Genomic DNA, 23,107 nt, shown 5'->3' on the forward strand with positions numbered 1-23,107 from the left:
AAAGGTCAGATGGTTGTAGTTGTGTGGCGTTCTTTCTGAGGGCTCTGTTCTGTTCCATTGGTCTATATATCTGTTTTGGTATCAGCACCATGCTGTTTTGATTACTGTAGCCTTGAAATATAGTTTGAAGTCAGGTAGCCTGATGCCTCCAGATTTTTTTTTTTTTCCTTAGGATTGTCTTGGCTATGTGGGCTCTTTTTTGGTTCCATATGAAGTTTAAGGTGGTTTTTTTTTTCCCAATTCTGTGAAGAAAGTTATTGGTAGCTTAATGGGGATAGCATTGAATATATAAATTACTTTGGACAGTATGGCCATTTTCATGGTATTGATTCTTCCTAACCATGAGCATGAGATGCTTTTCCATCTGTTTGGATCCTCTCTTATTTCCTTGAGCAGTGGTTTGTAGTTCTCCTTAAAGAGATTTTTCACATCCCTTGTTAGTTGTATTCCTAGGTATTTTATTCTCTTTGTACCAATTGTGAATGGGAGTTCACTCATGATTTAGCTCTCTGTCTATTATTGGTGTATAGAAATGCTTGCTATTTTTGCACATTGATTTTGTACCCTGAGACTTTGCCAAAGTTGCTTATCAGCTTAAGGAGATTTTGGGCTGAGATGATGGGGTCTTCTAAATATACAATCATGTCGTCTGCAAACAAGGGCAATTTGACATACTCTCTTCCTATTTGAATACCCTTTATTTCTTTCTCTTGCCTGATTGCCCTAGCCAGAACTTCCAATACTATGTTGAATAGGAGTGTTGAGTGAAAACATCCTTGCCTTGTGCCAGATTTCAAAGGGAATGCTTCCAGTTTTTGTCCATTCAGTATGATATTGGCTATGGGTTTCTCAGAAATAGCTCTTATTATTTTGAGATACGATCCATCGATGCCTAGTTTATTTAGAGTTTTTAGCATAAAGGGCTGTTGAATTTTGTGGAAGGCTTTCTCTGCATCTATTGAGATAATCATGTGATTTTTGTCTTTGGTTCTATTTATATGATGGATTGCATTTATAGATTTGTGGATGTTGAACCAGCCTTGCATCCCTAGGATGAAGCCGACTTGATCATGATAAGTTTTTTGATGTGCTGTTCAATTCGGTTTGCCAGTATTTTATTGAAGATTTTTGCATCAATATTCATCATGGAAATTGGCCTGAAATTTTCTTTCTTAGTTGCATTTCTGCCAGGTTTAGGTATCAGGATGATGTTGGTCTCATAAAATGAGTTAGGGAGGATTCCTTCTTTTTGTATTGTTTGGAATAGTTTTAGAAGGATTGGTACCAGCCCCTCTTTGTCCATCTGGTAGAATTTGGCTCTGAACCCATCTGGGCCTGGACTTTTTTGGTGGGTAGGCTATTAATTGCTGCCTCAACTTCAGACCTTGTTATTGGCCTATTCAGGAATTCAACTTCTTCCTGGTTTAGTCTTGGGAGAGTGTAAGTGTCCAGGAATTTATCCATTTCTTCTAGATTTAGTGGTTTATCTGCATAGAGGTATTTGTAGTAATCTCTGATGGTAGTTTATATTTCTGTGGGATCGGTGGCGATATGCCCTTTATCATTTTTTATTGCATCTATTTGAATCTTCTCTCTTTTCTTCTTTGTTGGGCTAGCAGCCTGTTTATTTTGTTGATCTGCTCAAAAAACCAGCTTCTGGATTTATTTATTTTTTAAGGGTGTTTTGTGTCTCTATCTCCTTCAGTTCTGCTCTGATCTTAGTTATTTCTTGTCTTCTTCTAGCTTTTAAATTTGTTTGATCTTGCTCCTCTTGTTCTTTTAATTGTGACATTAGGGTGTCAGTTTTAGATCTTTCCTCACTTCTCATGTGGGCATTTATTGCTATAAATTTCCCTTTAGACACTGCTTTAAATGTGTCCCAGAGATTCTGGTACGTTGTGTCTTCGTTCTCATTGGTTTCAAAGTACACCTTTATTTCCGCCTTCATTTTACTGTTTTTCCAGTAGTCATTCAGGAGCAAGTTGTTTAGTTTCCACATAGTTGTGCGGTTTTGAGTGAGTTACTTATCCTAAATTCTAATTTGATTGCACTGTGGTCTTAGAGACTGTTTGTTATGATTTTCATTCTTTTGCATTTGCTGAGGAGTGTTTTACTTCCAATTATGTGGTCAATTTTAGAATCAGTGTGATGTGGTGCGGAGAAAAATGTGTATTCTGTGGCTTTGGGGTGAAGAGTTCTGTAGATATTTATTAGGTCCACATGGTCCAGATCTGAGTTGAAGTCCTGGATATCCTTGTTAATTTTTGTCTCATTGATCTGTCTATTATTGACAGTGGGGTGTTAAAGTCTGTCACTATTATTGTGTGGGAGTCTAAGTCTCTTTGCAAGTCATTAAGAACTTGCTTTATGTATCTGGGTGATCCTGTATTGAATGTGTATACATTTAGGATAGTTAGTTTTTCTTGTTGCATTAATCCTTTTACTATTATGTAATGCCCTTCTTTTTCTCTTTTGATCTTTGTTGATTTAAAGTCTGTTTTATCAGAGACTAGGATTGCAACCCCTGCTTTTTTTGCTCTCCATTTTCTTGGTAAATCTTCCCCCATACCTTTATTTTGAGCCTAGATGTGTCTTTGCATGTGAGATGGGTTTACTGAGTATAGCACACCAATGGGTGTTGACTTTTTATCCAGTTTGCCAGTCTGTCTGTTTGTCTCTCTCTCTCCATATATGTGTGTGTGTATAAATTTATATGTGTAATTATATTTATATTATATATAATTATATTTATATATTTAATATTATATATAGATATATATGTAATTGCATGTTAGGTTCTGGGGTACAAGCGCAGAACTTGCAGAATTGCTGCATAGGTTAGGTACATACATGGCAATGTGGTTTTCTGCCTCCATCCCCTCGTCACCTATATCTGGCATTTCTCTCCATGTTATCCCTCTCCAACTGCCCCACCCCTACCTGTCCCTCCCCTATTCCCCCAACAAACCCCAGTGTGTGATGCTCCCCTCCCTTTGTCCATGTGTTCTCATTTTTCAACACTCGCCTATGTGTGAGAACATGTGGTGTTTGATTTTCTGTTCTGTGTCAGTTTGCTGAGAATGATGGGCTCCAGATTCATCCAAAGGACATGAACTCATTGTTTTTTATGGTTGCATAGTATTCCATGGTGTATATGTGCCACATTTTCCTTGTCTAGTTTATCATCGACGGGCATGTCGGTTGGTTCCAAGTCTTTGCTATTGTAAACAGTGCCACAGTGAACATATGTGTGCATGTGTCTTTATAATAGAACCATTTATAATCCTTTGGCTATATACCCAGTAATGGGATTGCTGGGTCAAAAGTAATTTCTATTTCTAGGTCCTTGAGGAATCGCCACACTGTCTTCCACAATGGTTGAACTAATTTACACTCCCACCAACAGTGTAAAAGTGTTCTTAGTTCCCCACATCCTCTCCAGCATCTGTTGTCTCCAGATTTTTTAATGATCACCATTCTAACTGGCATAGGATCATATCTCAATGTGGTTTTGATTTGCATTTCTTTAATGACCAGTGATGATGAGCATTTTTACATGTTTGTTGGCATCATATATGTCTTCTTTTGGAAAGTGTCTGTCCATATCCTTTGCCCGCTTTTGAATGGGTTTTTTTTTTTTTCTCTTAAGTCTGTTTTAGTTCTTTGTAGATTCTGGATATCAGATGGGTAGATTGCAAAAATTTTTTTCCCATTCTGTTGCTTGCTGGTTCACTCTAACGATTGTTTCTTTTGCTGTACAGAAGCTCTAGAGTTTAATTAGATCCCATTTGTCTATTTTGGCTTTTGTTGCCAATGCTTTTGGTGTTTTAGTCATGAAGTCCTTGCTTGTGCCTATCTCCTGAATGGTTTTGGCTAGGTTTTCTTCTAGGGTTTTTATGGTGTTAGGTCTTATTTTTAAGTCTTTATTCCACCTGGAGTTAATTTTAGTGTAAGGTGTCAGGAAAGGATTCAGTTTCAGCTTTCTGCACATGGCTAGCCAGTTTTCCCAACACCATTTATAAAACAGGGAATCCTTTCCCAATGCTTGTTCTTGACAGGTTTGTCAAAGATCAGATGATTGTAGATGTGTGGCATTGCCTCCAAGGCCTCTGTTCTGTTCCATTGGTCTGTATCTCTGTTTTGGTACCAGTACCATGCTGTTTTGATTACTGTAGCCTTGTATTATAGTTTGAAGTCAGGTAGCATGATGCCTCCAGCTTTGTTCTTTTTCTTAGGACTGTCTTGGCTACGCGGGCTCTCTTTTGGTTCCATATGAAGTTTAAGGTGTTTTTTTCCAGTTCTGTGGAGAAGGTCAATGGTAGCTTGATGGGGATGGCACTGAATCTGTAAATTACTTTGTGCAGTATGGCCATTTTCATGATATTTGATTCTTCCTCACCATGAGCATGGAATGTTTCTCCATCTGTTTGTGTTCTCTCTTATTTCCTTGAGCAGTGGTTTGTAGTTCTCCTTGAAGAGGTCCTTTACATCCTTTGTTAGTTGTATTCCTAGGTATTTTATTCTCTTTGTAGCAATTGTGAATGGCAGTTCATTCTTGATTTGGCTCTCTTTAAGTCTGTTATTGGTGTGTAGAAATCCTTGTGATTTCTGCATATTGATTTTGTATCCTGAGACTTTGCTGAAGTTGCTTATCAGTTTCAGGAGATTTTGGGCTGAGATGATGGGGTCTTCTAAATATAGAATCATGTCATCTGCAAATAGAGACAATTTGACTTCCTCCTTTCCTAATTGAATACGATTTATTTCTTTCTCTTGCCTGATTGCTCTGGCTAGAACTCCCAATACTATATTGAATAGGATTGGTGAAAAAGGGCATCTTTGTCTAGTGCCAGATTTCAAGGGAAATACTTCCAGTTTTTGCCCATTCAGTATGATATTGGCTGTTGGTTTGTCATAATAGCTTTTATTATTTTGAGATACATTCCGTCGATACCTAGTTTGTTGAGAGTTTTTAGCATAAAGGACTGTTGAATTTTGTCGAAGGCCTTCTCTTCATCTATTGAGATAATCATGTGGTTTTTGTCTTTGGTTCTGTTTATGTGGTGGTTTACATTTATAGACTTGCATATGTTGAACCGGCCTTGCATCCCTGGGATGAAGCCTACTTGATTGTGATGGATAAGTTTTTTGATGTGCTGTTGGATTCGGTTTGCCAGTATTTTATTGTAGATTTTTGCATCTATGTTCATCATGGATATTGGCCTGAAGTTTTCTTTTTTTGTTGAGTCTCTGCCGGGTTGGTATCAGGATGATGTTGGTCTCATAGAATGATTTGGGAAGGATTCCCTCTTTTTGTATTGTTTGGAATAGTTTCAACAGGAGTGGTACCAGCTTGTCTTTGTATGTCTGGTAGAATTCAGCTGTGAACCCATTTGGACCTTGGCTTTTTTTGGTTGGTAGGCTATTAATTGCTGCCTCAACTTCAGACCTTGTTATTGGCCTATTTAGGGTTTCAACTTCTTCCTGGTTTAGTCTTGGGAGGGTGCAAGTGTCCAGGAATTTATCCATTTCTTCCAGGTTTACTGGTTTATGTGCAGATTTGTTTGTAGTAATCTCTGATGGTAGTTTCTATTTCTGTGGGATTGGTGGTGATATCCCCTTTACTGTTTTTTATTGAATCTATTTGATTCTTCTCTCTTTTCTTTTTTATTAGTCTGGCTAGCAGTCTATTTTGTTGATCTTTTCAAAAAACCAGCTCCCAGATTTATTGATTTTTTGAAGGGTTTTTTTGTGTCTCTGTCTCCTTCAGTTCTGCTCTGATCTTAGTTATTTCTTGTCTTCTGCTAACTTTTGAGGTTTTTTTGATCTTGCTCCTCTAGCTCTTTCAATTTTGATGTTCGGGTGTCGATTTTAGTTCTTTCCTTGCTTCACATGTGGGCATTTATGCTATAAATTTCCCTCTAGACACTGCTTTAAATGTGTCCCAGAGATTCTGGTCTTCATTCTCGTTGGTTTCAAAGAGCATCTTTATTCCTGCCTTCATTTCGTTGTTTATCCAGTCAACATTCAAGAGACAGTTGCTTAGTTTCCATGAAGTTGTGTGGTTCTGAGTTAGTTTCTTAATCAATCCTGAGTTCTAATTTGATTGCACCTTGGTCTGAGAGACTGTTATGATTTCCATTCTTTTGCATTTGCTAAGGAGTGATTTACTTGCAATTATGTGGTCAATTTTAGAGTAGGTTCAATGTGGTGCTTAGAAGAATGTATATTTGTGGATTTGGGGTGGAGAGTTCTGTAGATGTCTATTAGGTCCACTTGGTCCATATCTGAGTTCAACTCCTGGATATACTTGTTAATTTTCTGTCTCGTTGATCTGTCTAATATCATGGAGGGTTAAAGTCTCCCACTATTATTGTCTCTAAGTCTCTCTGCAGGTCAGTTAGAACTTGCTTTATGTATCTGGGTGCTCCTGTATTGGGTGCATATATATTTAGGATCATTAGCTCTGCTCGTTGCATTGATCCTCTTACCATTATGTAATGCCCTTCTTGTAAGAACATGTATTTTTGTTTAGAATGAGGAACAATTTGTAACAAATTATTAGAACTGTAGAAATTCAGGTCTTTTTCTTCTGAGATCTTATTAAGCAGTTTACCAGAAATGCATACAAATAAATGCTTTCTGATTACAAGCTGACTTAACTTTCCTTGCCTAGGGCACTGTGTGTCTCCCAGCAACTTCCAGCACTCACAGAGCATCATGGTAAATCAACCTCTGTTGGTTACTCACGCCTCAGTTGTATAGGCTGGTTCCTTCTCTTTTTTTTCCCCCAATATCCTAGAATGCCTCAGGTCTCAGTTCTTGGTCTTCTTTTCTCTAGTTACACTTACTCATTTGATGATTTCACCAAGCTCACCTACTTTGTGGCTTTCAGTATCACCTATATGTTGATAACTCCCAAATTTATATCTTCAGTTTAAACCTTTCTTCTGTACTCCATAACAGTATCTCCAATTACCTATTCAGTTTTTTCCATTTAGATGTCTTGCAGACATCTCAAACAGCATGTTGAAAAATGAACTCATGATCTCACTCCCAAAACTGTTCTGCCTCCCACTTTCCCTGTCTCAGTTAAAGATGTTCCACCTGCTGAGATCAAACATCGTTCTACTTTCAACTTCCACATGTTGACTCTCCTTGACTCCTGTCTTTCTCTCAAACATCACATCAATCTATCCATAACTCCTTTTGCCCTGCCTTCACAATGTATTTAGAACCTGACTGCTTTTTCCTACTTTCATTGTGTTGTATGATGGGTTCCCAGAGAAGTCAATTTAGATGGAGATGAGGATGCCAAAGGTTTATTGGGGAGTCCTCTTGGAATCAACACATGTAGAAGTACAGTGGATTAAGGATTGAGCATAAGGAAAAGTCTAGGTGCAATACAGTTTAAATGAAACCCTCAGCCAATGCTGCAGAGCGTTCTGAAGATGGGATAAACTGTCAGACCCATCCTGAGCTGGGGAGAAGTTCAGACCTTTTTCCCTTGCATCACCTTCATTAGATGTAGGACATTTCAGGAAAAGGATATAACCTTGATATTTGAGCAAAATAGCTCTTTTCAGCAGAGATAGTCAATGAAAAGAGCTGGCTGCTGAGGACTACTTGCTACAGCTCTACCAGCTGCTATAATATGTCCTTCATTCCTAGAGGAGGATCTCTGGGTAGCGTGTCGTACATCCAGCATACACTGCTGCCATCTTAGTGCAAACTACTGTCAGTAGTCTCCTAATAAGTCTCCTGGAATGCTCTTGCACATATGTTCACATGCTAAGTTTCTCAACTCCATTCAAGCCTTTGATTAGATGATGCCTTTTCAAGGAAACCTACTCTGAACAGCATCTTTAAAATGACAGCTGCTCTTTCTCTGTTCACCTTTACCTTGTTTCCATAGCACTTGCAACCTTATATAGAATATAATGTAATTATTTATTATTTTTGCTATTTGTTACACATACATTCTGCTCCATCATAATTTAACTCCATAAAAGAGGTATTTTGTTTGTTCCTTTCCTTTTATGTATTCTAAACACAAGGAACTTAGAACAGTGCTTGGTGCATAGTAGAGACAGAAGAAGAGAAGTAGTGAACTGATGAAAAAATAATCTGAGGAAGTCATCCAGAATGAAACAGGAGGGATAAAAGTAAATAAAAGGCATTGCAGATTGAGTACATGTAGGTAAATCTTACAGCTCATAGGAGTTAGGAAGAAGTAAATAGAGAAACTGTGGGAGAGGCATCGTTCAATTAAAAATGCCCAAGGCATTTGACCAGACAGGTGGTCCAGTTTTTGGAATTTAAATAATTAAAGTTGTACGTATTTAGCCATAAGGAAATTCACTGTAGTGTTGTTTGTAGTTGGCGAAAAGTGGAAATAATGAAATGTTAAACAACAATACAGGTTAAATAAATTATTGTTCTTTCATACAGTGGAATATTCTGCAACATAAAAATGTGTAGGAAATATTTATTTATTTATTTATTTATTTATTTATTTATTTATTTTTCTGATTTATTTATTTTATTGCATTTTAGGTTTTGGGGTACATGTGAAGAACATGCAAGATTTTATTTTATAATAGTGAAAGAAAACCATATAATCCTGTTTGGTTTGAAAAAAATTATATGTATGAGTATGTTAAAAAGCAGTCTGAAAGGATATAAATCAAATTATTAAGACTGACAGGATTATGGCTGTTTCCCCCTTTTTTGATTGTCTGTATTTCTTTATTTTAAAAATTATTTGCAATTTTTTAAAAATAGAGATGGGATTTCACATGTTGCCTAGGCTGGTCTTGAACTCCTGGGCTTCAGTGATCCTCCTGCTTTGGCCTCCCAAAGTGCTGGAATTATAGACATGAGCTACCGCTCCCAGTCAATAATCTATATTCCTAAATTTATCGTAAACATGTACCACTTATGTAGTCACTTATAATAAAAATAAAGCAGTGTCAGTGGTCGGTACGCATTCCACCATTGAACCTGACTGATGCCCAACCTCCATTACCTATCCTTTTACCAAAGCTGGGTCTCCTTTCTTGTGTCTTGGACACAAAAGGGTTTTTCCTCTCCCTTCACTCCTGCTGCTAGTTCAGCCCTGACTCTATGCTCCTGTTCTGCCTTTCCAGTCATCTTGAATTCTTATCTTGGTAATTTTTTTAGAATCCTAGGTCTTCTAATACCAAGACCCAGATTTCCTATCACTAATGGCCTTACAGGGTCTTGGGCTCCTGCTCTCAAATTCCATTCTGGTGTCCTCAATCTAGTACCTCCTAATGGACATCCTTGGATCCTGACTTTATACCCTGCCTATTTTCATCTCTACACAGAGTTGACAAACTCTACCCTACTGGTCGGGACAACTAGATTCAACCCTATATTAGGCAACCATTTGTTCTATTGCTGCTGCCAGCCCTTCTAAGTACCACGAGTTGCCTTCCCTCCCACCCTGACATGCCCAACTGCCTGATGCATCGCAGCATGAGTCAAGTTCTTTTCCTGCACTTCCCAAATTGCTCCCTGCCACAATACTTACTCAGGGTCTTCCCCATACATTTTTCATCTGTTAAATTTCCCCCAGGTGTTTCTCTTGTCCAGATAGAAAACACAAGAGAAGAATCAACTGTTAGTTAGCAACTTGCATTTTCTGAGGTAGCAAACAGTGAGAACTCTTTGGAAGAACTTGGCATCCCACTGTAATGCTTACCAAAGGTGTACCGACAGAGGACACTCTTCCCATCTCAAGGCATGGTACTTGAACTTGAAGGATGCCTGCTGAGTAGGAAATAATGAATTACCTGGTTTTATAATGGTGCTTAATTGCTATTTTTTTCCAATGTTATATTCAGGTATTACTTTGTTTTTCCCGGGATACATCTGTGTTGAGTCACTTCGCATACAACAGTGCCTCACCACCAAAATCATATATAAGAGGTAAATTTTTAATCATTTTTAGAAAGTATTAAGACTTATGTAATTATGCCAAGAATGTTTGTTTTATTTTCTGGAGATATTGGTGTTCCCAAACTATTATAAATTACTTAAGATTTCTCTCAGATGACTGTAATCATCCTTTCATAGCTCAAATCAATGCCCAAGTAATTTATCACAAATCATGGGAAAGTGGTTCCCAGAGCAGCATTTCAAGTTACTTTCTCTGTCTTCCCTTTGTGTTCTCCCCTTTATTGCTGTTTTTGTGCCATATCTGTTGACTTTTCTTTCTAACTATGAGTTTATAACACAAATTTCCTTTTTCTACTTTTTTTAACCATCTATATTTCTTCTCTCAAAATGCTCCACCACACTTAAAACTTTGATATAATTTATATGCTTTTAGCTCTCTAATTTCTAGTTTAGGTATTTTTCTCCTTTTTATCACCAGCTGCTTATAAAATATCAATATCCTGCCATCATCTGAAGATAGAATTAACTTCAGCTGAATGCCCTTCCCAACTTTTTTTTATTATTATTAAATGGTGAACACCCAACATTGAAAGTTCAAACTTCATTGTGTATGGCCATTCTACCATTTCCATGAAGAAAGAAACTGTTTCTCCTGTATCTCTTATGTCTGAACTATCTGCCTGATTTCTCCAGCTTCTGCCCTAGGAGAGGCCACATAACCTTGTGCTGGAGTTGGACTACCCCTAACTTAAGGCTTTCTTAGTTCCATTGCTTCTAAATTAAATTTGTGGAAACCTTTTGTTTGTTTCTCTAAGTCATCTGTTGAAAAACTGATTGTAAACTTAATTATCTACTGAGCTCACCTCTAAACTCAGCCAGGATTTTAAGGCCTTTGACCAGTTGACACTGTCTTAACCTAACTGACTTTGCTTCCCTGATTATTCTACAATACCCCATGTTCATTCTAGCCTCCCTATAGCCCCTGCATATGGAAGGCTTCCCACTCTTCCACCTTAAAAATTAAAAGTCCTTGAAGAACTAGCCTGTACCTCATCATGTCCACCAACCCATCATCCATTTCTCTCTCCTCTGAACTTCTAAACACTTAAAGGCTGTGCTAGAAAAGTTAGCAAATATAGCCTAATGTTTCATGGTGTATTCTGGGCTACAACCACATGGTTGAAGGAACATACATATATATATATATTCCGTTTACCTCTCAGCACCTAGCCCAGTAATCAATTTTATGTACTTACCTACCTACCTATTTTTTATTATTCCATCTCTTCTTGCTCACAAGATCAATCCTTTTTTTCACCACCCTAACCTGAACTGCTCACACTTCTTATTCTTCATTTAATCTCTGCCACCGCCCCAACAAGAATAAAAAGAACATTTTTAACTAGAAATATTACTTTAAAGCCCAGTACCAAAATGCAAGTGACTTTTCAATAAACTCAAAACTGTTAGTAAAACTGTCAAAATGAAAGCTATTTAAAGATATTCAGTGGAGGGTGGAAAAAACTGAGAACTTTAAGAAAGTTTTGAAGGAAAGATACTTTTTAAAGCTCTTAAATATTTGATTATTGTGAATATACTTTACTTTTCTGGGACAATTCTGATTTCAAATATTCAGCTCCATTCTCAAATCATGTGAACTGTTTTGGTATTCAGAAAATTATGACCACCATATAGCTAGTCATTTAATTTTTAACTTTCAGCACATTCCATAAAAATGTAAACAAAGTATTACAAAGCTTAAGACTTGCTTTAATAAGTATATTAGACTTATTTTTAATTAGCAAAACAATTTTATGCATAATAAATACCTACTTAAGTGCTTAAGGAACTTGAAAGCATTTGTTCTTTTGGTCGTTTTATATCTCTTCTGTTGTACTTAGGTTCATGTTAACTTTAATTGACGAAAGCATTTGCTAAATGTCAAAAGATTGGCTGATAAATTTTTAAGTTAATTCCATATCATGAAATGACATATCAGCTTATAGTAGTTTTAAAAATTCCATTGTTAGTACATTCACAAAATAAATTGATTTTTAAAGATTTATTTACTTAACCATATTGAAATCCTCTATGGTTTTCTCTTACAGGAAAACTAGGACTGGAAGAATATGCTGTCTTTTACCCACCAAATGGTAAGAGTAATGCTATTGCTTCCTCTAGTGGGAAGTGGGAAAATTACAACTTTTACAATAGAAATGTGACTTTCTTATTCTCTCTCCAATGGATAATCATTTATTATCTAAAATAAGCCTTCCGTAGAATGTACAATTTAATGAAATCTTCCACATTTGTGGTAAGTTTGTGCTGAATTACGCATACTCTCTCTGATTCTCCCTGGGACCAATAGTAAATTTGTGAAAAAGCTGAGTATGCTTAGATCTAAGTCCAAGGCACTTAGTTTTCCTGTGAAGAACACTAACTAGTCCAAGGAGGACCTTCCTTTTAGGTTTGTTGGAGCTGGGCTTTACTCAGTTGAGTGGATTATCTTGTATTACACCTTACTGTTCTCATAATTTGACCAGTGTAGTATTTCTGAAATAAAAAGATTATTAAAAGGTATCACTGAAATGATTCATTTTGATGTTATAAAGTGATCAAATGTATAATGACCTTATTAGACATTAAATATTCTTTTGAGATTACTAGACAGGTTTAAAGATATGCTTCTTGGAAAAGCAATATATGGGCAGTCTTTATGATAATAAGTTGTATCCCAAAGAAGTTCTTTTACTCCGGCAGAGTTAAGAACATGGGTTTTGTAATCCAGCAGACCTAGGTTCAGATCCCAGTTCTGCCAGCTTACCGAATGTCCTTGGGTAAGTTACATGACTTCTCTGAACTTCAGATTCATCATACCATGTGGATAATAAATTAAATGAGATATGGTATGTAAAACCACACAGTGCCTGACATGTAGTGAGTGCTCAGAAAATGTAGCTGTTATTAGTGTGTTTAACTTTGCTGACTGCTACATCTGAAACTCATACATGGCTTTGGCGGTCATGGTACTGTTCTCTCCCTGTGTCTCTCAATATGGAGTCTAAGTTTCTTTCATGGGCCATCTACCTCTCTCTCTCTTTTACTGTCTCACTCTTGTTCTGCTCTTCTTATCTTTTCTCACTTTTACCTAGAAGGTGCCGTTTCCTTTTATGATTCTATCTATTGTTAATTACTCTAAAATATCTCCAGTTCTGACCTCTCTCATAATTACCTCAAGCTTAATATGTCCCAGCCTGAACTCACTATTTTATCTTCCTATGCCCACCCCCCAAAAGAAAAAAAATGAAACTAAATAAAAAACAAAGTCCAAAACCCACCTATTTCTCTCTGAGTTAATTGAATTATCATCTTTCTAGTAACTCAAGGTCATCCTAGATTTCTCTCTACCTTGTCCCCACCTCATCTAATTAGGTCACCAGGGCCTTCTAATTTTATCTTCCAAATACATTTGGGACCCTCTCTTCCACACCATCACTACTGCCTTGTCTCCTTTCAGTTCTTACTGTCTCTAGCTTGTTAATTGCAACAACCACCTAACTGGTCCCTCTTCCCACAGTCTTTTTAATTTTGCTGTCTTTTACACTGCTTACTAAGTTTTACATCTAAAGTGAAAATCCACAAATTGCTACTTTTCTCAAAGTGTTCTTAATGGCTTCCCATCTCTTAAAAAAGTAATATTCAAGCTTCTCAGAATGACATATGAGGACCCCTTGAGTCTGATCCCTATACAGTCTACCTCCTACCTTCATTTCTCACCATTTCCCATCTCATTTTGGAATCACAGCAATATCAAACTATGTATCATTTATACCCACAGCTAAATACTCTCACGAAAGCACTGTGCTGCTTCCTGTCTCATCACTTCTCATGTTCCCATGCTTAGAATAGCCCATCTAACCTTTCTTCACCTGGCTGTCATCAAGCTCAGTTCAGGCATGATCCTTTTTCAGGAAGCTTTCCCTGAATCCCCAGGTTAGGCTAAGGGCCCTTCCTCTAGACTCCCTTAGTACCTGGTCTAAAATCTTTAGTATCCCTAGCTATATTACCTTGATATTGTTTGTTTATACTTTATCTCCTCCTCTTAATTACAAGTTTCTTGTAGCTCAGAACTATATCATTCATTTTTGTTCCTTCAGTATCTAGCATGTAATAGGACTGTAATGAATATTTATTTGAACTCAATTACAGGTTTGTTAACTTTATGTATTACCATTGTTATATCTATTACCCCAGAAACTTAGTGTTAAAGTAACTTTTTATATTTATCTAAGAAACAAGAATGAGAACAAATAAAATAGCCTAAAGAGATGAATAGCCCAAATAGATGTCCATGGACTCAAGTTCCTTCTCTCTATCCATAAAAGAGTTTTTTCAACTTAGTTTAGAATGTATTAGCTTTTACTTAGCACATATGTCTAACAAATTGATTAACCCTTTTTTATGCCCCCTGCAAAAATAGAAGCATGGAAAGAGGCTGATATAGATATGAAAAATGACCAACAACAGTGAAAAGTAAAAAGGGGACTTCACAAAGGAAAATACGAGAGCTATAAAACAGCATATCAGACCACTCCGGCAAATCAGTTTGGGACCATTTCATGTAAAAGCCAATAATGCTGTGTCCTTTAAGAAGGCATCACTAGGTTGCAGCATATTATAATTTAGCATCTTTATAATGAGCTCAAGACACCAAAAAAAAAAAAATCTTACTGTAGTGATAATTTTAACAGTATTTGTAGCAGCAGCAGCAAACATTTTCCAAGCAGTAGTGTATCCCAGGCAGTGTGTTAAGTATATGACATGTATTAATTCATTTAGTCCTTACAAGAACCTATGAGGAGGGTACTAATATTATCCCTATTTACAGATAAAGAAACTGAGGCATAGAATGTTAACCTGCCCAACAGGTGAGTGACAAAGCCAGGCTTTGAATCCAAGCTGTCTGGCTTCAGAAGCAACATTCTTATCAGGATGCCCTACTGCCACGGAAGATGTTGCTGAGCTCATTATAGTGTATTTGGGAAGAAAGAAAAGTAGTTAATATAAGGAAAAAGTAAAGGATGTATATAATAGGTTCTAGAAAGATTTTCATCCAGAAGGAAAACTGTTTAATCCTTAATGAGATAAGCCCACAGCTGTTAATAAATTTAATTCTACAGAATCATTTCTCCTCTCAGGTTGTTTTAGAACTTGCCAGAATCAAGGAGGACTCTTGTCTCTGGGCAATGATTCAGGATTTGCTGAACAAGAAGAAACAAAGACCAGTCAATCTACTGTTCCTTTTTTTTTTTTTTTTTAAACTCAAGGCAATACTTAGCAGCATTTTTATACTACCCATCTAGTTTTGAACTTCTGCCAAATATAGTATTACTTTGAAATCTTAAGGACACCTCTATCACTACTACCACCAAACTGGCCCGGCTTTCTTGGTCTCAGGGACTACATGTAGAGGTTAGCCTGCAGCTCTCCAACATACTGTCAGTCCCTGACCAGGCCAGTGATTATGGGCGGTGGAAGGGGAGGGTGCAGAGGTTTTCTCACCACCATCCCCAACATGCCTGTGATTATTTTCCCTGGGATGAAAATGGTAGGCCATGGTGGCATCAGACATTTTGCTTTTTCACTTCATTTGAAGCATCATCAGTGGAAAGATATCCTCTAGTAGATTCACTAAATAGCTAGTGAGCAAAATTCCTGAATGGAGGGAGACTTCTCCCAAGAATTTTATAAGCATTTTATATTTTTTGTTGTTATTCAACACATATAAATTGTCTTTATTCATTTAAGTATTTAGCCTGTCTCACTGTCGTAGGAGGGTGATCCACAGTAAATGATACAAATAAAGTACCTGCTGCCAAGAAGCTTACATTCTGGTAAGGGGAACATAAAATCAATCATCAATCAATCAACAAAGGATGAATGAAAGTAATTTCAGAGAGTAATGAAATAAACAATGAAAGGGAGCAGAAATTGTAGGAAGTTGGGATGGGCATAGCCATTTTAGATTAAGTAGTCAGGAAAGGTGCCTCTGAGGAGATGGAATATAAACAGAGACAGACTATATGGAGTAAGCTATGCAAATAAATAGAATGTTCCAGAAGAGAGTACACAGAATGTCTGAAGACAGGAATAAGCTTGATGATCTGAAGCTCACCAAGATGGCCACTGTGACTGGAAATCGTGAGCAAAGCATAGACTGATACAAGGTGAGGTACAAGAGGTAGATAGAGCTAGGTCAGTTAGGGAGATTGTTGATTTAAAGTCTTGTCTAGTAAGTCCAATGTCTGGGCTTCCTCAGGGAGTTTTTATTAACTTTTTTTCCTGTTAATAGGTTATACTTTCTTATTTCTTCACACACTAGTAATTTTTTTTATTTTTGAAAATGGAATAGCTTGAATATTAGACTGTGGTATCAGTGGAAATGAGAGTCTCCTTGTCCACCTCCCCAAGAATTCGTTGTTGTTGCTTGTTGTGGGTTCTAGGTGTTTGTTTAGTGACTTTTCTGAATTATTTTTATAAAGATTGTATTTTTTGTCCTGTATGCTCACTGAAGTCTTTATTCTACTAGAGTAACAGTTAGCTAGTGATTTGACAGAGATTTTATCAAACATCTAGAACCAAAAATTAAAAACGGTCTCCCAGTCTTTGCAGATTGGATGTGTATTGGGGCACTCCTTCAAGGCTTAGCCAGGCCTCAGAAGTAGCTGGAACTACAGGCACACACCACCATGTTTGGCTGATTCTTTTTGTATTTTTTGTATAGACAGCATTTTACCGTGTTGCCAGGCTGGTCTTGAATACCTGGGCTCGAGCAATCTGCCCACCTCAGCTTCCTAAATTTCTGGAATTACAAGTGTGAACCACCATGCCCAGCCCCAATTAATATTTCTAAATGATCATCCTTTCTATTGTGTAGAATAAAAATGTCACTAGAATGTAAGCTCCAAGAGAACAAGGACCTTACAGTTTTGGTGACCACCATATGTAGCACCTAGAATTATGCATGGCATAAAGTCTGTGCTCAGTAAACATTACTGAATAAGTGAGGGAGTAAATAACAGAATGAACATAGAATACAGAGGAATAAGAATTGAAGCAAGGAAGCCAGATTTGTAGGAAAAATACACATATATCTGACTTAATTACAAGTGTTAAACAACCATCATAAATTTGTTAATACCATTTGTTTCCTACGTGACAGAAGAAAACGATTAATTGCCAGTGAATATTGGGTAGGGGAGCTTCAGGTCTCTAGAGCAGTAATTCTCAACCAGGGGCAATTCTCCCAACACACACACACACACACACACACACACACACACCAGTCTGAAGACATTTTTGGTTGTCAGCCAGGGGAGAGGGATGCTGATAAACATCCTACAGTACACTGGACAGCCCTTTCAACAAAGATTAGACGAGGCTCTTAGAAGAAAAATAATCAAACTATATCATCTTAAATTTTGCAAGTGTCAAATTAATAAATAGCAATGAGTTTGTCATCCATATTAAATAAATTTAAAATATCTCATATCCTAACATTCAATTGAGATATAACTTTAGACATAAATGGAAAACCTCATTAAAATTTTAAAGTAAGATTTTCAGATTGATATTTAAATATGGCTATGTTCCAATGTTTTGTGGAATTTTAACTACTAACATAAAGTAACAAAACCATAATGTGACATTCTAATTCAGAAAGATAATGGAAATAACTAGAAAACAATTTAATCATTGTGCTAATCTCTATTCTTACTGACCTGTTGGCTACATGTGGAATGAGAATAAACAGAGGAAATAATTATTTCAACAAATGAATTAAATAAACTGTGCTAAGTAATAATGTGCTTTCAACTGGGGTGAAGTTGAAGTGAATCAGATGTTCAAGTTATGGTACAACAATAAATGCTGTGTATTAATAGAGACAATGAGGAAATGGAGAGAACATATTTAATAAGTGGAAATCATGTTAACATTTGGGGTATTTTCTGAGTCATATTTACTATTTATATCTCATCTGGTTCAAGATTTATTTTAGTTGACATTGTTTGCCATTCTGAGCTTTGTCAAAGGCCCGTAAATCATCACATTATAAAGTTATTCACATTGAGTGGAATAGGCAGTTAACATTTTAGACTTTCATCAGATGCATAAGGAAAGGCTAGAATCTGAAAATAATTACTCATAGCAGACTTGTAGAAGAACTCAGAGCCCAGATACCAGATGTGCCCCAAGCATCCTGATGCCTGTTGGAAACACGCTTTTGGGTGGTAGCCAGGTAAATGAAACTTGACCCTTAAAAGGCTGAAGTGATGAGAGGCAAAGGAAAGGATTTTGAAAAACTAGCCAAGAACTTGACAACCTCTAATATCAAAGAAATGTTCTAAGTGGTATGTACCCTACAGTGTTAATGGATTCTTCACTGCTTCTTATTCCTCTGGATTTGTTTGCCAGAATCTGACTTGTCCTTCAACAAAGCAGACTGTGTAGCCTTTTTTTGGATCCTTAAGCCTGGGCTAATCTTGGCTAAGCTGAAGTGTACCTTTATCTAATACTGAAAAAAAAAAAAAAGATTTTTTTAGGTTTAAGCCTGTATATAAATGTGGCACTTTCCCTTCTCAGAGCATAAAATAGCTATGGGTTATTGAGCATTTGCTGTGTACTAAACACTACACTGGTACACTTTAAATAAATTAACTCCATTGTGCTTTGTCATGCAACCCAATGAAGTTGATCTTGTTTATCTCTATTTGTAGAAATGAAAAACATGGTTTCAGCAAGGGTTTGTAACTTGGCCAGAGTCCCACAGGATTCAAATTCATGTCTATATGACTTCATTGGTCATTTATTCTTTCAACATTGAATATCAAGAGCCTTCTGTCCTACATTTTAATTTTATATTTTAATATTTTATTTATAAGCCTTGGTTATGTTTATAAATGCTCAAATTTCCATCAATAACAACATTTACTGAGCATGTCACTTGTAGAAGACACTGTGCTGGGTGCTGAAGATAATATACAATACGAAATATACTTCTTTCTTCAGTAGCTTGTAGCTTAACTATGTAAAGAGCAGCTATAGATTTCAGGAGTTGGGGGAAATGTAGTAAAAGTTGTGAAACATGACTCGTCTTAATACTTGCATCCCTTTTTGCTGCTTAGCAGTTCACTCATTCATTTATTGTAAGCTTCCTTATTGAAAGTGCCTTGTCCTGACTAGGGTATTCTTATACTTGCCAGATCCTTAATAAATACTTTTATAAAATAATAATAATAATAATAATAAAGTCTTCATTTCTGACTACCTTAACCACTTGTTGAAATATTTCTGCAGTGCAGTGGCTTAAAAGAAGAAAGCAAAAGTGTTTTTTAATTAAGACTGTAAGGTTTTTATATACTAGCAATCGGCTTTGATATTTAGTATTTAGAAATATACAATATGTACTTACACTTTTATAAGGCATCAAAATATGCCTCTATTTATTAACTTACTTTTTGGAGGTTTTCTTTCACATATCAGCATGTTTCCTGTAGCAAAGACAAACTTTGTAATTATTTGCTAAAAGTTTATAATTAGTAAGGGAAATAACATGAAACTGCAGACAGGGGAGGAAGGCAAAAAAAGATGGGTGCTCACAAGAAGAAAAAGAGACTCAACCACAGAATATAGAGAAAGACTTGAAGAAGAAAGATGTTTGTTGAGCTCTCCTTCTAGATGTTCCCTGGAACTGAAGCTGGTGGCTATAATGTCATTGGGAATATTGACCTTCTAATCTGGTTTTTAATTTTTTAGTTTCTGGAAGGCAAAGGACTTTTAAGTTGTTAAAGAAGCTTACTATTATAAAATCTTTATAGGCACATTTTTCTTCAAGTCTCACAAATTTTTCCGCATTTAGTCTTAATTGTTAACATCTAATTTTAGAGTTAGATGATACATCAGAGGCAATTTTAGTCCCCTTGTGTGTCAGGCAGGTTACTGAAGCTCAGGAGGTTTGATGACGTTTCTAAGGTTATCCAGCTGGTTTGTGTTAAGCCCACAATGGAACTTTGATCTCCTAACTAGAGGCCAATACTTCTCTTCCTGCTCCTGTACTCAGCATTTACTCATCTTTTCATTCTGCAAATATATTTATATATATCATCAACTATGTACATGGCACCGTCAGTTGTATATGCAGATGAATAAAATATACCTCCCATTCTCTGGAACAATCTGTTAAACAGTTAATTATAACACAAAACATAGTGAAATCATAGTGTTGGAAATACGAACAAAGTGCCATGAGAAAGCAGAAGAATGATCATTTAATTATGATTAGGAGATCAGGAAATGTTTGTCTGAGGTTATAGCTGACCTTTGTAAGGTTTTGATGGCTGGGTAGGATACAGAATTATCAAGTTCAGAGCTATCAAACTGCAATGATACTGGTGATGATAAACAATCTAGTGTGACTGTACCACAGGGTGTATGGAGTTAGGATAGTATGCCAAAGGGGAGGCAGATGTAGCTCAGGTCGCAGGACGTAATGATGAATGTTTAAGGCCAGATCAAAGGTCTTAAATTTTGCTGTGTATATACTTAGCCTATATTAGAATCTAGAGTGTGAGCTCTAAAAATACAGGGACAATGTAATATTCATTTTAATATCTCCAGAGGCTACAGAGTAGGTTTTTAAATATTGGTTAATTAGATGAATAGAAGCTCAGCAAATATTTAGTAGATGGATAAATAGAGGAAAATCCTCAATGGATGTAGATGTTTTTTTCATGGTCTCATTAGTATTTTTGAAAGATAACTTGAGCTCTCCAATTTCAAAAATTGGTTAGAGAGCTGAGAGTTTGGAGGAAGGCATACCAATTAGGAGGCCCTTGCAGAACCATAGGTAAGAGTTTATTAGGGACAGGATTCAGATCGTGGCAGTAGGGAAGGAAACAGAAGGTTAAAAAATGATAGAGGTAGACTCCCTGCAGATGCATATATTCGTTCTCCAAGCATTTAATTAGTACCTGTTATATTCCGGGCACTGTGCTTGGTCTCTGGAGTTAGAGATAAATAAATAAAAAATAATTTCTATGCTCAAAGGATTTATTCTACTGGGAGAGAAAAAAACCAAAAAGTGATTAAAAAACAGTAAGATGGGAGAAGGAACACAATTGTTAAGTACTGACTTTTTATTAAATATTGTGCTACTCATATTACATATCTTATAATATTTAATCCTCACTACCTCATTGGTGTTGTTCCTACTTTATTGATGAAGGCAAGTTTATCTTTATCCTTTTTGGGGCCCAGAGCAGGAGTACAAATAGAGACCCACCTACCATAAGTCAAAATATTTATAAGTTATAAATTAGACTCATAAACTGACAAAGTCTACTCCACTTGCCTTGACACATGTACTTTGATAACAATCTGGAAGGCCAGGTCTGAATCCAGAGTTCTCAGACTCTTCACCCATCCCTAGCATGTGGTATCCCCCTGCTTCTCATCTATGGCTCCACCTCACACCTTGGACAGGCTTCATTGACAGAAGCCTGCAGGTCCAATCTCTGTTCACAGCTTCCACAAATAACCAGCCTTTGGCCACCTCTCTGTCCTAAGGTACACACCTGTATCAGGAGGTGTATACCTTCTTTTCTCTTACCTTCCCCACCAAAGAGAACATGTAGGTCCTGGAGGTTGTCTTAGGAGCCTTTGGGCTCAGAATTTCAGAGTCTTGGATATGTGGGATATGGTCTGGAGGGAGAAGCATGGGCTATGGGTAAGGGGTACAGCCAGAGGAGGGCCACAGTAGGGCCCTCAGCTCAAGCTTTTCTGCCTTAGTCTAAAAGCAGCTTTGGATGAGGAACCAGGTTAAGTAACATACCTAAATGTGCACAGGTAGAAAGTGGTAGAGTCAGAACTGCACAGCGAGAAGCAGTAGTACTTCAATCAATCAGGCCAAATCAGCTGAAACAAGAGGACTGATTAATGAATTGCTTGGGGGTGAGGGATCAAGCCTATCAGGGAGATCCTTCTAGGAAGATTATTGTTTAAAATCTTGAAGGAGTAGGGCAGGGCCAGGGCCAGAGGTAGATGACAACATTGCCTACAGCCCTTGTCCTGCACCCAGAGGCGAAGGGATGGTGATCAATTTGGCAGAATTAGAGCTGTGCTTATGGGGTGCACAGGAGGAATGAAGATGGAAGAGTTAAGTGGTCATTATCCAAAAGGAACGGGAGAGGTACATAATCATATTTAGGTGTAAGGGCTAAGGGAGAACAAGAGAGCAAAGATGACTCAAAGGTTTATTCCCTGAATGACTAGGGAGATGGTGAATTATTTACAGAAGTAGGGACCAGAAGGAGGCTGGGGGAATACTCGGCTTTTAAAGTTGGTATTATGGGTTAATAATGAGAATGCTGGTAGTGTGAGAGAAAAAACAAGTGTGCAGAGTCTTGGAGCTATATCGAAGGAGTATGCGGAAAAGAGAACTGCCAGAAACAAACAAAACAAGCCCTCACAAAAAACTCAGCAGTGAGTTTCTGTGGGACAAGAATCCTGATCTGCACAGAGGTCATTAAGTATGACATACAAAGAAGGGAAACCCCTGGATTTAGCAATCAGAAGTTAAGTCCGTAGGGATGGAAAACCATTTGCAAGCATTTGAGGATACATAATAAGGGAGTAAAGGAAATGAATACAGATAGTTTAAAAAAAAAAAAAAATTAAGCCTGGCTTTCAGAAAAGGAGTGAGATTAGAGATTTGTTTGACAGAAAAGTAGGCCCCAGGAAAAAAACTGACTTCTTCTTCTTCCTTCTTCTTGCCTTATTATTTTTTCTTCTTCTTTCTTATTTATTCTTCTTATGTGTAAGGATATTTGTAATATCCTTGGCCGAAAGGATGCATGGAAATAGGAAAGACTAAAGATATGATTACTTTGATAAGATACGCCCATCCCTTGCCTCTACTCTGCTTTGTCAGAGGAGTAAAGAGCAGATGCCACCACTATCCAGCTGAAGACCAGCTGTCCTGAGTAAAGGTAACCCTGTTTATGGCAATCATCACATAAAGCTAGGGCTTCCAGGTCACCCTTCTCAGGTGATCTTCACCTCTACAACGTCAGGGCTTCTCTGCCCTCACCTGGCCTTGTCCTCCTTCCCTCCATTATTTTTCTTC

The 23,107-nt window shown here is 37.1% G+C and overlaps 1 protein-coding gene across 2 annotated transcripts in view; it reads left to right on the forward strand.

The window, feature by feature from the left end:
• Window positions 1–23,107, forward strand: part of TBC1D19 (TBC1 domain family member 19) — a 148,681-nt gene that overhangs the window by 105,804 nt on the left and 19,770 nt on the right. For both annotated transcript variants that reach the window (XM_017505107.2, XM_037730148.1), the window contains 2 exons: window positions 9,870–9,954; window positions 12,033–12,077. In XM_017505107.2, coding sequence (XP_017360596.1) covers window positions 9,870–9,954; window positions 12,033–12,077 — 130 coding nt within the window. The remainder of the gene's footprint in view (window positions 1–9,869; window positions 9,955–12,032; window positions 12,078–23,107) is intronic.

This window comes from Cebus imitator, unplaced genomic scaffold (genome assembly GCF_001604975.1).
Source record: "Cebus imitator isolate Cc_AM_T3 unplaced genomic scaffold, Cebus_imitator-1.0 Scaffold333, whole genome shotgun sequence".
Classification (NCBI taxonomy): domain Eukaryota; kingdom Metazoa; phylum Chordata; class Mammalia; order Primates; family Cebidae; genus Cebus; species Cebus imitator.